This window comes from Manis javanica, chromosome 9 (genome assembly GCF_040802235.1).
Source record: "Manis javanica isolate MJ-LG chromosome 9, MJ_LKY, whole genome shotgun sequence".
NCBI classification, from domain to species: domain Eukaryota; kingdom Metazoa; phylum Chordata; class Mammalia; order Pholidota; family Manidae; genus Manis; species Manis javanica.
Window position 1 is genome coordinate 52709303 of NC_133164.1, and position 15993 is coordinate 52725295.

Below are 15993 nucleotides of genomic sequence, written 5' to 3' on the forward strand. Positions count from 1 at the left end.
GTGCCATACTTGTTCATTAGTATCATGAATCAACCCCTTGTCCCCATACCTCCAACCCTTAAAACCCACTCAGCTCAGGACTCTGTTGGGGAATGGCAGGAGGTGGGAGCAGGGCATAAAACCACACTGCATCATTTTCCTTCTTCTCTAGCAGATGAGCATTTTAAAGAGATTTTCCCCCAAGCCCCAGAAAGAGTATCACAACTAAAACTATCTTTGGGGGTCAGAATAGATCATATCACTAATACTGAAAGGAAACTACACAGTTTTTCTTTCATCAGTAAGAGAGGTAAGTTCACATATTTAACACACCCCCTGGAATGTTCACCATTTGGACAAATATGGCAGTGTACCAATGATTGACCCTGTTACGAATGGCTTTGCCTTCTGGTCAAAAATATAGCCTGCTAATCAAGTTTGAGAAAGACAGATGCACCCCTATGTTTATCGCAGCACTATTTACAATAGCCAAGAATTGGAAGCAACCTAAATGTCCATCGGTAGATGAATGGATAAAGATGTGGTACATATACACAATGAAATACTACTCAGCCATAAGAAGAGGGCAAATCCTACCATTTGCAGCAACATGGATGGAGCTGGAAGGTATTATGCTCAGTGAAATAAGCCAAGCGGAGAAAGAGAAATACCAAATGATTTCACTCATCTGTGGAGTATAAGAACAAAGGAAAAAACTGAAGGAACAACAGCAGCGGAATCACAGAACCCAAGAATGGACTAACAGGTACCAGAGGGAAAGGGACTGGGGAGGATGGGTGGGTAGGGAGGGATAAAGGGGCGGGAAGAAGAAGGAGGGTATTAAGATTAGCATGCATGGGGAGGTGGGAGAAAGGGGAGGGCTGTACAACACAGAGAAGACAAGTAGTGATTCTACAACATTTTGCTATGCTGATGGACAGTGACTGTAAAGGGGTTTATAGCGGGGACCTGGTATAGGGGAGAGCCTAGTAAACATAATATTCTTCATGTAAGTGCAGATTAAAGATAACAAAAAAAAAAAAGAAAGAAAAGGGGGATTACTTCCTGATAGGATAAAATTAACTGTAAATCAATGATTAATGCATGCTTTAAATATCCTTAATTTTGATCACTTAAAGGGTGTCAGATGATCGGCTATGGAGGTACACTTTTCTGATAATATTCCTTTCTCTTAAAAAAAAAAAAAAGAAAAAAGCAGTTCCTGTGTGGTGACCGACAATGAGTTCTACACAATGGTATAAAGGGCATATCAAAGTGTGGGCAAAGGGTCTGTTTGTGTTCATACAGAGGATCAAAGCCTAATTTGGCTACCCAGAAAATGAACTAAGATACGATATGAAGAAGAACTTCCAACATCAGCACTCTCTGGAAGAGTCATACCAGAAGATGATCATCAAAAAACCTCAACAAAGATCCAGGTGATGCTGCAGTTGTAGCTGCATCCATCCCACTGGTTCCTGGACTTGCCATGGGAATGAAGAAGGAGATATCCAAGCTGGCCTGTGCTTTCAGTAAAACAACAAATTTGACTGGATCTATACTGTTGGAACTCAACCAAGAATTAGGAGAAGTGCAAGTTGTAGCGCTCCAAAATCTTACAACTACAGACTATCTACTGTTAAAAGAACATATGGGATGTGAACAGTTCCCAGGAATGGGCTGTTTCAATTTGTCTGATTTCTCTCAGACTGTTCAAATACAGTTGGACAATATCCATCATATCATAGACAAATTTTCACAGATGCCTAGGGTGCCTAACTGGTTTTCTTGGCTTCACTGGAGATGGCTGGTAATTATAGATCTGCTTTGGTTATGTAACTGTATTCCTATTATGTTAATGTGTGTGCACAATTTAATTAGTAGTTTAAAACCTATACATGCTTAAGTTACTCTACAAGAAGATATGTCAAAGAAATAATCAATCCTCCCATGTTTTCTTCCATCTGCTACCTCTATAGCTTTTCTTCTTCCTTCCTAATTACAACCCTTCAATAGAATTCGTGCCTCATATCGAATTTACCGAGTATCATAATTTCTCCAAGTGGTAAAGATACCTCAAGACAAATGCTGGGCATAGAAGCCATAGGGCATAAATATGCAAAGAAGTAAAAACCTAACCTTTTCAAACAATATGGCTTCTCTCTCACTTACCAATTTACATCTCCCTGTATGACCCCGGAAGATGACTGGTTAGCCAGAGACAGGTAAGATTCCTCAAGGGAGGAACAACCTAAGACAGGCACAGTCACAGGGGGGCCATCAGGTGAGAAATTGGGGATCAACAGAGGTGAGGCTTAGAACCTCACCCCCCCTGTTTTGAGAGAAATCTTCTGCATCCGTGGATGTTTTAATGCCCTTGTCTAACTTGGATTAACACATAGTCTACAGGCACACACCTGATCATCTACATTTGCTCTCTTACAACACTAAACTATGTTTTCTACCTTTATCTTGCATCTACCTACCACTTCAGCATTTTATTAAAAATAATAACAATAATAATAATAAAGAGAGAAATGTGGGATCCACATATAAATCAAGTATAAAAATCAAACGAATATTCATATTTGACCTGATTGTTTATAGTTCATAATGTGTGATCAAAACCGAAAGTTTCTGTGATGACTGCCCTTGTACTGTTCACCATGTAAGAACTTATTCACTGTGTAAGAATTTGTTCACCATGTAAGAACTTGTTCGTTATGCTTCAGAAGATTGGAGACTGATGAGAATTAGGCTTGGGGTGGATTAATGACTGTGCATTGAACATTGACTCCCCTATACAGAATTTTATTGTTGTTAACAACCATTTGATCAATAAATATGAGAGATGCCCTCTCAAAAAAAAAAAAAAAAATACAGCCTGCTGGCCTGGGAGGTGAGACAGTGTGGTGACTAAGAACTCTAGCTCTGAGGCCAGTCAGTCCGGATTTGAATCCCACTTCTGTTACCTGGCTGTGAGACCTTGGACAAGTTATCTACCTTCTGTGTGTCAGTTTCCTCATTTGCAAACCTCACATGGGCATTGTGAGGACTAACTGAGCTGGTGTATGGACTGCGCCCAAGGGAGCCCACAGTGAGCTTCAGTAAATGTCAGCTCATCATCCTCTCCATGGTCTTACCTTCTCTCTCTGAATTGCCTTCATTTTTTGGATTTTGGCTTCTTCAGCTTCCTTCTTGATTCTTACAGATTCTTCTCTTTTTAGCTAAATTGTGTTAAGATTACAGAGAACAAAAAGCAGTTAGTATTTTCCTGTCTGAACCTCTGGAACACAAAATCACAATGCAAGGCAAATTCCAGTATTGTCTGTGCTGTCCCTCACCATGATTATCACTTGGTAGTTCAAGCTACTTCGATCACAGGGAACATCAGTCTCCATCTCCTGCCTATGAAGTCTCTCTGTGTTTCTTCCCTGGTCCCTCTGTCTTCCCACCCGCCTTCCAAGTTGGAGAGGAGAGAGGGCAGATATTTTTTCCCAATTATAAAACTCACAGAGCTCACTGTAAAAAATCGCTGACATCTTAAATCTTTTTTTTGTTTTGTTTTGTTTTTGTACTACTTTCACGTCTGGCCCAGGGTTGACAAATTCATGTTCTTAGAACCAGACATTTAAGAGTTAACTTAAACTGGAAAAAAGTAATCCTTTCATTAAGAGTGCTGCTAATACATGGCTTGGATAAGCATTCTGGATATTTATCTCTTCACTTCTCACTTTCTGATTTCTGTTGGAGGGTCTCCTTTCACAATTGGTTTTATGCTTTGGGTAAATTTCATGATTACTTGAAAGTGTTGGCACTCAAACTCCTTGCCAAGATTAAACTAAAAGAGACGGATGCTGACCTTTTGCCGGTATTTAGCTTGCATCAGTTGGAGCTGCTGTTTCTGCCTGACTTCAGCCTCTGACTGGCTTCCACCTAAGGGAAAAAAAGTCACAGAGATGAAATGTGAATATTAAGCTGAAATGTCAGCCATCAAAAACTAATTAATACATGATAAGACTACACCATGAGTTACCTTAGCATATTCATCCCACAGGAAATAAGGACATAATCAGTTTTCTTAATAAGACATTAAAGGATGGTAATTGCTGAAAAGAGAAACAGCTGGACAGAAAGAGGAAGCTATATTCCTTAAAAAAAAAATGGACAATCGTACCAAGGTCCTTCAGTCATGTACATATTCCAGTTTCCCTTAGATTGAAGTCACACCTAAAAGTCCATGCTGAATCATAAGAAATAGCACCAGTCTTGCAAATTCTGGAACATGCATCATGCTTGAGTTCGACCATTCCCTAACCTGATAAAAGGTCCAATAATCAATTGTGAACATAATGATTAATGATGCTTCAATTATTTTTCTTTTTCTGACTCTACTCACCTATGTTCTAGTACAAAGGCTCAGGAAACCCTCAGCGGTCTTGCCACTAGACAAATCTGTAGCCCTTACAACCCAGTTTTTAAAAGTTCAGTGAGAATATCCTAGTTAGTAATTGATTGTCAATTCATACTGTTTATTGTTCTTTCTTAAGGTATTCAAGAGAAAAATAAGGATGTTATATTATTTGCTTGCTGTCTTAAACCTGAAATAATTTGGGACAAGAAATCTTTGCAGGTTGACAATCATCTAAGAATTGCTGGTTAGGAATCTCTCCGTGTTTATGAAGTGATGTGTGTGTATTATAAAGATTCCTTTAAGATAATTCCCTGGTGCCTTGGTCACTAAAAATGTCAGTTCTCTGAAAGATTCACTCACACAGAAGATATACTAAAACAATTTTCATTCACTGTAGTTTCCATAATTGAACTGATAAAGACACCATAGAGACTCTACCTTCTGACTCCCAAAAGATGAATTAGGCCTCTTGGGCTTTGGCCCTTTGGCCTCTGTTGTGGGGGATCACGCAATAGAAAAGAAATAGTGAGGGCCACTAAAGCTTTTATCTAATGTTACAGACACTTGCAGTATCTTCTGGAACCATTCCAATATTTAAGGGGTGAAGAAATAGGGGAAGAGTTGAGAATTAAAAGAAATGGAGAAAGTCAGATGTCTAAGCATTTGCAGATTTTGTTCAAAACTCATCTCAAAGCTTAATACATTCAAGAATTTTCTTTTCAACCCCCTAGCCACTTCCCACACACATATCTGTGACCATCTAGATACGTTACATAAAAAGGCTGCAGTGAGATTCCTGCTCATACTTGGCTAAGGACCCAAGACAATAGGCACCAATGTCTCCAAATTCCAAAGTGGGGTACCTGCTCCCTAAGCAGGATCTCCAAGGGGGTAACTGAAAAGCTTTTGGGAACCCTAATTAGCAACTACCTTCAGCCTATAAAAGTTAGACAGATCAAAGGGAGGTAGAAATCAGAGGAAAGACGACTGTGAATTCCATCTTATGTGTGCATGCGTGTTCTGGGGAGGAGGAATCTTCACATCAAGATGAGCAAGAGAGATTTAATGAAAATCACTTGGAGAACTCAATCCATGCCGCCAAGAGCCTGAGGTACCTACTAGTCCCATGCCTAGAAAAGTCAGAGCCTAGCAGCACAAGGCCACCCTCAGGTGGCCGCTTAGGTCATCAAGAGGAGATGGCTGCATGGCAAGTGCCTGTATTCCCAGAGTTTGTGGGAAGAAATGATGCACAACTGTCTCCTGTACTCCCAGCCTGGCTGTCATGAAAGAGAATGCCAATCAAAAGCCATTTTAAAGGGACTTGCCCCTATACCACCAGGAGGAACAGTGGAGCCCTATGACCTACCAAGAGCCAACAGTGAAGCCAGCAGGAAAGTGTATCATCTCTATCAGGGAACTCCAGGTGAGATATGGGTAGCAGGCAATGAGGGGCTCAGAAGATGACCAAGAGCCCCCAGGGGAGGGAATGCATAGCAGGAACACAGCAAGACGTGAAGAAACCAGATCAGTGCACTACATACCCTTCCCTCTCATCTGTCTCTCCCCTTTGACCCCAGCACAGAAGAGTCAGTTAGGAAATGCAGCCACACCTTGTTCCCTTTCACTAGCTTTTTACCCAAAATGGGCAGGGCTGGAGCAGAGAAGCTTTTATCATCATTAGTAACAGAATTTTGACCAGTACCTATGACTGATCATTAATTATTGAAATAACACTGTTTGGGGCCTAGAATTAGGTGGACAACTTTATTATTTGTAAAAGACCAAAAAGATCTAATTTTATCCAAAGAGCATGGTTAAAACTAGTCCCACATAGCCACTTTGAAGAGTCCAACTGGGAAGAACAAAGCTTCTGTATTCTGGTAGTGCCCCTCAAGTGCAGCTTATTCAGCATAAAGGTTACACTTGAGATTAACACCTTTCATGAAAAACAATGGGAGGATGGTGATAACACTATTACTTTACTCCTTAAATGATTTCAAAATTAGCTTATTTTTTTACCTAATCCTGGAAAAAATACTTCTTTTAAAATATAGCAACAGCAAGTAGCACCTGATTCTAATGCATTTGTATTAACTAAACCTGTGGAAACTGTGTATCCAGCCCTTTAAGTTCTCAGCTGCTGCTGGAAGAGAAAAGAGAAGAAAGGATGTGAAGGATTCCAGTGGGTGGCATCCCCGTTAGATGATTTCAACCAGGCACAGGCAGCCCAGACAATTCATCACACTGGTGTGCACTCCAGAGGCCCAAAGGTCTCTATCTATAGAATGAAAACACAGGTGATGTTCTCTTTATACCCACCACTGGGTCCCCAGCTCTCTCTCTCATCTTAGTTTTGGAATTGACTCTCCATTCATTTTTTTCCCCATTAGCATTTAAGTGTCATGATTAATATGCTCGTGATAGCTTTTACTCCCATCCTCACTAGCACTATGACAAGGCATATGCAGCACCCCACATAAGCTTTCTTCAGAGTTGATCATCTAAGAGGCTCTAAATTATTCAACAATTAAGCCGTCACTTGATTCTCACATAATCACAGCATCATACATTTGCCTCTTGCAGAAAATCAGAAACAACAATGTGCCCGCATTCTTAAGTGTTTCAACTTGCAATGCCTTCTATTCCAAGCAAGAGAGACCCAACAACCTGTAACATCCATTCAAAGACAGATGTAGGCAAGGGGCTCACAGGTCTTGTGTGGCCCTGTTCTCCCCCAGTCAGGCAGCTGGTGTGCTGACTTACCCAGCTGCCTGGGCACCAGGCTCACTGGCTTTGCTCTGTGTTGCTCCTTCCACTTCTCCAAATTCTCCAATTCTTGCTCCGCAACTAAACCATGTGAAAAACATCAAATCATCAATTACCAGAATGTGAAAGGAAACTGGTCCCTTGAAAGAAAAACAGCCATTAGAGGGCAATCAACTACGTATGAGCATGAGTGGACGACGCATCCAGGAAAGGAAGACACTATTCAGTCCTAACCCTGTGGGGTCACCCCAGGCCCACCCAAGGCCCTTTCTCTCCACAAGTCAGCACAGAAGGTTCAAATTTAGAAAAACCTAAACCCCTACTAAAATAAAGAAGTTTAGTTTTTCTTCCCAATCTGACATTTTTAATACTTCATATCAAATGAATTTTTTACATTTCCTGTAGTGAAGGTGTGCAAAACCAGAATATTCATATATCAATAAGAACTTTTCATACACAGTAAACACATATCCCTAGAGAATTGTGGTGCCCATATTCACTGTACTTTATTATTTATTTATTTATTTTGTTCCCTGTACTTCAAAGGTTCCCCAAGCTTGCAGCAATTATGAGGCGTGAGAGCTGTGGGCTTCCTGACACTTGGGAAGACAGCCGGTTCCTACTCCTTGTGGAGCGGCGCTCATTCCCCAAACAGACACTCTGAGTGACAGTAGGGGGCGCCAGAGATGCCAGTTCTGTGTGGCCCAGTTCTCCCCCTTAGACCTGTCTCAATTGTCCGTTTATATTTTTTGTTAGAAAAAGAAAGCAAACCCTTTGAAACATATAAAAAATCCAGACCACACTGAGGCTTAAATTCCTGTTAAGTATTTAAATCAAGCTTTGGCCATAATATTTGGGTTCCTGTTGGCTAACTGCCAGCAGTGCCCACAATCATTCTGTCTGCATAGCTGTGACTGTCATATTCTGCACTGACCCACTGGTACCACCCATGGGGCTACCTGTCTGGTAGAGATCCTTTTGAGAGTTGCTTTCCTGTTGTGCCCTTGTCCATCATTAGTCACAAAATTAATTTTCCTACCAAGATCAAATAAAGAAGAGCATAGAATCTCAGTGCTAGGCCCACAGCTTGAGTTGAACAAGCCTCATAAGCTCTTCGTGAACTAAATGAACTTTCTCTTTCCAACACTAAAGTAAAATGCTGTAACCTTGAATGGCAGCTTTATTTTACTCCACAAGTTCAATTAAACATATTACATACCCACTAAGTACAAGAAACACTAAAATGAGTAAGGTGCATTTCCCGGCCCTTGAAGAGGTTCTAATCTAGAGAAGCAAACTGGGGTACATAAATTAAAGCAGCTGACAGTAGACTCTGATAGCTACAGAGTTAAGGGAATGCAGTGGCTAAAGAAAAATTCTATTAAGAGGGGATGGGAGAGATGAGGAAAGACAAATTATTTCACAATCTATTTCATATACAACTTGTCTGTTTCAAAAGTGCTCATAGTCCTGTAAAAATATTTGCATTCTGTCCAATTTTACAGGAACTAGCTAGATCTACTGGCAAGAGGTGTGAAATTGTTTAGGTCCAACAGGAATCTGAGATTTACAATTATGCTATGAGTTCTGCTATTAACATGGAAAAACACATTTTGAAGCATTAGTGAAGAATAATTTTAAAAGGTATAACCAAAACTGCTCAAGTTAAAGAAAACTGAGGAGATCCAGTGGGTCTAAACAAATCAGAAAATAAAAATCTTCAGACCACAGCAAATCAATTCTATTCTATGAGAAAATGAGAAGAATTCTAAATGTTAAATGAGTAAACATACGTACTTCTTCGTATCTGATTTCTTCGGTTTTCATTTGGTGCTATCAGCATGTACGTGCCTGTACTAGAATGAGAAAAACACTGATTATCATGAGAAATCACTAATGCATATAAAGCACCAGCCACGCTTCCTGCTGATACACTGCATTTAGGATCATCACCAACAAATAGGTACCGTGGAAGATCACCTTAAGACTCACGTCTGTTCTCCAGGAACTTACAACCTACTTGTCAAAGTAAAAGAAATGCACACAGCCACAGGGAAATGGAAAGGGATAGAAGCGTGACAAGTGCTCACTTCATAGCTGGTTCTTGGTAAAATGTCTTTGCAGGGAACTATTATTCCTCTAGGTGACACTCCCTTTGAGATGGCTGTAGATTGGCATTTTCTTCCCCAGGACCCACACTGGGAGTACAGAAAACACTCAGGCATCCACTGCTCCCACAGACTGGGAATATGGGCCATTTGCAATGCAGCCACCTCCTTTCCAGGACTCATCAGAGCGCCCAGCTGGCCAGTGTTGTGTTTTTGGGTTTTGAGTCTTCCAGGCGTGGGTCCACTAGACACACGTGAGCATAATCAGGAGTTCAGAGAAGGAAGGAGTCGCTTCAATTCATTGATGGGGAGGGGGCAGAGAAGACTTCATTTAAGCAAGAATATTCAATTCTGAGAAACTAGGAAGTTGTTAAAATATTGCGAGCTTTTGAAGGTAGAATCTGTGCTTGACTGATCTGCCTATGCCAACCCTTGGCAAAATGCCTTGCACAAAGTAGCTACTTGATGAATGTGGGCTGAATTGAAATGAAATGATGCCACAGACCCAGTCTGTGAGTCTGTGCTGGGGTAGCTCTTCTTTGAGATGATGCATGTGTTCCCGTAAGAGAATGAATACTTCATAGAGCAAAAATATAGCACAGCAACAGATAGCAGCATACAAGTGGGTATAGTTTTAGGGGGAAATGCCATGGATAAACACAATCAGCTTATAAACTTTCTTTTTCTCAAAAGAAAAAAAACAACCAGATACTCTTAGAAGACTCTTTTCAACACAGAATGTAAAATTTCAAAGGACAAATTGGCAAAGATTAAAAAGTAGAGGCCAAACATGCTGATTAACAGAAGCCATTTCTTCCTTATCTCATTATTTTCCTAGCTGCAAGCCTTCTGCCATCTTCAAACTGGGCTTTAATTTAGACTTGTAAATGAGAGGTGTGCAACCACCTTTGCATGCAAATGGGGCTGCTGAATGCCCAATTACCTAGTGTATATCTGCAGACGTTGCATGTGTAACCTAGCATGCATACAACATTATGAATACAAAATTAGGAGGCTGCTGCTGGAAATTAATCCCTTGTCTATCGCATATTCTTTGATCACCCTAAGAAAGAATTTTCACTCAATTGCCAGTAGTTCATAGGAGCTTGGGAGTTGTAATTCTGAAGGTAGTACTTGCACACTTGAATATGATACATAGGTGAGCCATTCTGCAGAAGATACTGGATTTAAATGCCGATCATGGCATGACAGCGCAATCCTCAGTGACCATGAACATTGTTGGGGTGGACCTTCTCACTATTCCAGGGATGTGACTTGTGGATAAAATGAAAGTTCCTGTGGCCAGGATTCTCACCTGGCTCTGGCTGGCTAGCCCACTACACACATGTGGGAAATACATTGCTTTTGATTCTATATAAAGATCTCTGCCCAGTGCTCTGGGCAACATGGTGACACGGCTGCAAGGCTGCAGGATAGCAGAGCAGAGGCTGGAGTAGTGGCAGTCCCAAGGACAGAAAGGATCAGAGGATGGCGATGCGGGCAGAGAGGCCCAGAGGCAGAGACCGGCTTGCTGCGTGCAGACTTCCTCTGAGTGGATGGGATTTTAGTGATTGACCTGCCACCATGGGAATAAAGTTGGGTATAACCCTTTCACCCCAAGAATGTTCTACTGTCATTTCTTTGGTCATATTGAATCCATGGTGAACTTGTCCTGGGCTGAAATCCATTGGCAAGACATGACTATACTGCAAATCAGTAGTTCTTCAACTTTAATGTGCATCAGAATCACCCAGAGGCTTTGTTAAACTACAGAGTTTCTGGGGTCTGGGGCGGGGTTCAATAACTTGCATTTTTAACAGTCCCCAGGTGATGCTGATGTTCTTGATCTGGGGACCATACTTTGAGAACCACCATTACAGGTCAAACAAGTTGTTTTCAGACAACTGGACTTAAAGGGAATTTAGGGGTTGATAAGTCATTGATAATGATACAAGTTAAATCATTTGACAAAGATCACAAGGTTAATTAAGCAACAGAGCTGAGACTCAAACCCAGGACATTTGACTTAAACCAGTTGGGCGTCTGTAGCTAATTTTTCAGCCCAATGTAGAAAGCATAAAATACGACTTTCCTTTATCTTAAGCCTCTTGATAGACTTCCAAACAAAGTAACCTACTTAACTGAGCACCTATTACGGACTTATTATGTTAGAGATTTATGAGGAGGGGAGATACCAATAAAACAGACACCAGCTACTATAAGGGAGCTTATACTTTAGTAAAAATTCATGAAACCACTGAGCACACCACAAGGACATCTACACAAGAGTCGAGGCAGGACAATGTACATAGTCAGAGATCTGAGGTGGAAGAGAGTCACAGAGACCCCAGAGGGGTAGAAAATGTCAGAGAAGTAGTATAGCAAGTTGAGGCTTACAAGATAGGATCTGAAATGGCAAAAAAAAGTGTCTCTTTTGCTAGGACTTTCCTAAGAGCAGTTTCATAAAGAATGTGCCAAGTTGCGTGGTTGCAAGTTGCATGGGCCACCCTTAGGAAAATTTTGGAAAAGGTTTGGAAAGAAAAATCAATCCATTTGTAAAAGATTTTAATCTACTATATGTAATCTGAAATTGAGTTTAAGTCTGATAACATCATTCTAGGTAAGAATCTTTAGTCTCAGGAATAGGACTGTGGTCAGTCTATGTGTATAGCCTACAGGTACCCAGACACAGTACAGGGCCATGAAACATGGGAAAGAATTATCCAGTTCTGAAATCAGTCTTTTAATTGAAATCATTTTAACATAATCCAGGCTTGAGGACAGAGGTCCTAGCAATAAATGTTTTATGTTAGAGAATTCCTTAGCAACCTTCTTAGCAATATTTTATTGGCTGAAAATACCAAACATGAAACACAATATTGAGAAGCATTGCCAAGTAATTGAGCTTCTACTCCTCTTGTTTGCTATAGAAAGAAGAGCTTAAGGTCTAAGGATCTGCTTTTAATTTTTTTAATATGTGGCAGAGCATAATGCCTTGGTAGATACAAATATTCATCCCTTCTCTCTTAGCTTTTCTTGACAGGAATAATAGTATAATTTATTCATGTTTACAGCCAATTAGTTTCCACACACAGCAAGGGCCTCCATTGCTTTAACCACCATTTCTTCCTTTACAACAGTCTGACTCTCAAAGCTGCTGATCTAGACAAGTCCAAGCTACCTATATTTCGCATTCTGGTCATTTCCTGATGAAGCAACCTTCAAGCGACTGAAATAAATGTATATCTTTGAAAATGGGTTTCTTTAATTGCCTCATTGAAGTTTAATGAAATATATCAATTTCCAAGATTATTTTCACCTTTCAACAGCCCACATCCATGAGATATTATTTTATACAAAAATAAATATATAAAGAAAAATTACACCTAAGAGATTTTTTTCTTATGTGGCCTCTCCTGAGCTACACAATTGCTTCTCTTGTGTATATTCTTGCATAAATTTGTAACATCTTATCAATAAGCACTCTATGTAAAAATGTTATGCTGAAGTTATGAAAAATATCTTGGCTAGCTAAAAGTATTACATAAATATATCCCCTAGTGTGTATAAACTGCAGCAGATGTAACTTAAATTCCTAATTAGAAACAACACTGGTTTGACTGAAAAAGAAACAGTCAAAAGCAAAATTCCAGAAAGAGATAGAATATTAACAAACATCACTTTAAGCAAAACAGTAGGCACATAAAATCTACTATCCTACAAAAAAAAAATTGCTTTGAGGTTTTCATACTTTAAGAATATCTATTCTTGGGTAGAACTGAAAAAGGAAAGGTTTTTTTAGTTAATCAAAGGCACTGGGTAGAGATTTATTTTCTAAATATAGCTTTCCACATGGAATCTGAAGTTTACTGTTTTTAGCCAAAGTTTTAAGGCATCCAGGCTTGCAAAAGTTCATTTATAAACAGACTGTACTCCCAAGAAAAACAAGAAATGACAAAATCAGACTGAGAAAATCATCCTTGACCCCTAAGGCTGTTACATCAGTCCTGATCCAGCACTCCGCATCTCCAGTGTGGAAGGGCTCTTGAATTCTCTTTGGTCTCGGAAACTGCAGAGCCCAAAACACTGTCTGCACACACAAGAGGCTGAGGTGAAGGGGGTTGGTTCTATAACTCCCAGCTTCTGTGGGAGGGCCAAACAGATAGCCAGCAGGAAAAGATAAATAAGAGATCATCAGGTCATCAGGGCCTTTGTTCATAGGATAACTTTATGGAAAGTAGAAGAGATTTACACACACACACACACATACCCTCCATCCATCTCAGAGAGGATGTATATCCTACATCACGGTGGTGTAGGCCCATGGCTTAGTGAGACCTAGTAAATTTATGCAAATTTTTAGAAGTGACCCTTCTTTCAGGTAAAGGTAACCCCGCACATGGTTTGGTTTGTATTATAGCCCCAAATAATCATATTATCCAGGCAAGTTTGTGAAGTTACCGACCTACACAACCATACAGGGTAGATCTGACAGATGCTGTAGTTTTTCACCTAAAATACATAGACTGATAAATGATAAAAGCTATGAAGAAATAAAATAAAAAGGATTCACTCTAAATATACAGAGAATATGTATGAAATACAATATTATTGAGACTCGCTGCCTTTAAAATGGCAAGAACTGATGATGTGAGTAGACATGGAGATTAATTGTTAGATATGTTTGCAAAATGTATAAAATTGCTTCCTCAGTAAAAATAACAACAAGGAATTCATATTTTCAGAACATAGAGTTGTCAGGTCTGGGATGTAATTCGAGCCTACTCATAAACTAATCTAAGTTTAACAAGTTAATGTTAGCCTATCAGTTAGCCTGTCACTGTTTCATGGATGCTGGCAGAAAACAGGAGACTCCTGGGTCAGAGACAAAGGACTTTATTGCTCATGCCAAATCAAGCAGCATAAGCATATGCATATTTTTTGTCTGTTCTCTCTGTCTCCAGGTCTTATGGAGGTAGCATGATAGATGTTGCACACACTACTGCAGCCAAGGAAAGCTGAGTTCGGGAATCTACCATTTTTATAGCAGATAGTAAGCAAGTCTTGTCTTTGTCCTGGGGAGAGTATACCTCATCTCTCAAGGTTTCCAGGTATACAACACCCCTAAGAAATAGTCCAGGTAAAGAAAAACCAGGTGTGCAGGTTTGGCACACCAAGCAAGACATATAAGTGCAAGGAGGACTGCCTTTTCCAACAAATGAATATTTGGGATTAACATTTTTTAAAGAAAGGCTTAGTGATAAGGAAATTGGTGTTTGCATAAAAACCACTTATTATCAAAGGGTTATACATTTTATTATTATTATCATTATTATTATTAATAGGCTTAGGTTTAATTATGTCTACGTTTTAAGCATTGTTTCTCAAGGTTGCCTACAACTAAAAGAGAAAAACACAAATGCAAGACATGAGAGATTTATATCTAAATCTTTGCATAGAACATTTAAAGATGAAATTCATCTTTTATTTCTGATTTTGAAAGACACATATGCTCATAGAAGAAAATGCAGAAATTATTTTTCAAACATTTAAAAATCACTCATAATCTCACAATTACAGTTAAATTTGGTGAATTTTAGTATAACCTATATTCTCTGTATTCTGTACATATTATTACACAGTTCCAATCATACCCTAAGTCCAATTTTACAAACTAATATCACCTAAAATTGGTTTTCCCAGTTATGCATGTAATGAACTTAATATCTAAATGATTACATAATATCTCACAACATGGATGCATCATAATAGAACCATTCAACCATTTCAGTTGTTTCAATTGTTCACTATTACAAATAATCCTGCAGAATGTATTAAGCATGAAAAACAAAGCTTTTCACAGAAGTTTATCTAAATGAAACTAATAGTTCTTTAAAATCAATACTCTGAACAGGAATGCAGACTATATTACCTCATCTACATTTCCAAAATCCCAGAGACAGTTTGATCATATGATTAAGCTCTGCTATTATGCCCAATTCTTAAGCTAGAAGAGATGCGGGCCAGACTTAACCATTCATTTTCACCGCCTCCTTCCTACTAGTACTCTTCTGTTATTCCAGATGACAATGTGCCCAATTAAAGATTGTAATCCCCAACCTTCCTTATAGCTAGGTATAACAATGTGATTAAGTTTGGAAATTAAAATTTAAGTGGAAGCTATTGAGAAGGATTTCTAGGAAATCTCCTTTAAATGGAGACAAAGAGGAAAAGCTTTTTTGCTGCCTTTCACTTCCTGGAGGGCTGAAGTAGTAGCTGATGCTTAAGCAACTCTTGGTCAATGAAGCAACTTAAATATGGAAAACATCCATCAGATGTGGCAAGGCAGAAAGACAGAAGCAACCTGGTGCTCTGTGACTATAAAACAGCCACATTAGTGGTAATCTATTGCCAAACTGCCTGACTTTGAACCCTAATTCTGTTACTTTTACCTCTAAAATGGAACTAACAACTTTCTACCTTTTAGAATATAAAGTATTTAGAACAATGCTCGGAAATAAGTATTCTGTGATGGTTATTATTTGTATTACTGTATCAGCCCAGATTATCTACCTCCAGACTTATTTAATAAGGGAGAAACAAACAAAGCCACCTATGCTTATGGCACCCATTTGGAGATATCTATTTTATGATATGTAAGTATAATAATTACATAACACATAAGAGACACCTATTTTACAGTATATAATAGAATCTAGCCCTGGA

General features: G+C 39.3%; 1 protein-coding gene across 8 annotated transcripts in view; it reads right to left on the reverse strand.

Moving 5' to 3' along the window:
* EPSTI1 (epithelial stromal interaction 1) overlaps positions 1-15993 on the reverse strand; it is a 121393-nt gene that overhangs the window by 91799 nt on the left and 13601 nt on the right. For 6 of the 8 annotated variants that reach the window (XM_073212577.1, XM_073212578.1, XM_037002096.2 and 3 more), the window contains exons 2-5: positions 8957-9015; positions 7157-7240; positions 3842-3915; positions 3123-3206 (exon numbers count right to left, since the gene is read on the reverse strand). In XM_073212577.1, the coding sequence (XP_073068678.1) occupies positions 3123-3206; positions 3842-3915; positions 7157-7240; positions 8957-9002 (288 nt within the window). In that variant the 5' untranslated portion in view covers positions 9003-9015. Of the gene's footprint in view, positions 1-3122; positions 3207-3841; positions 3916-7156; positions 7241-8956; positions 9016-9249; positions 9425-10582; positions 10802-15993 lie in introns of those variants that run through there. The other 2 variants (XM_073212576.1, XM_037002101.2) reach the window with 2 other exon arrangements.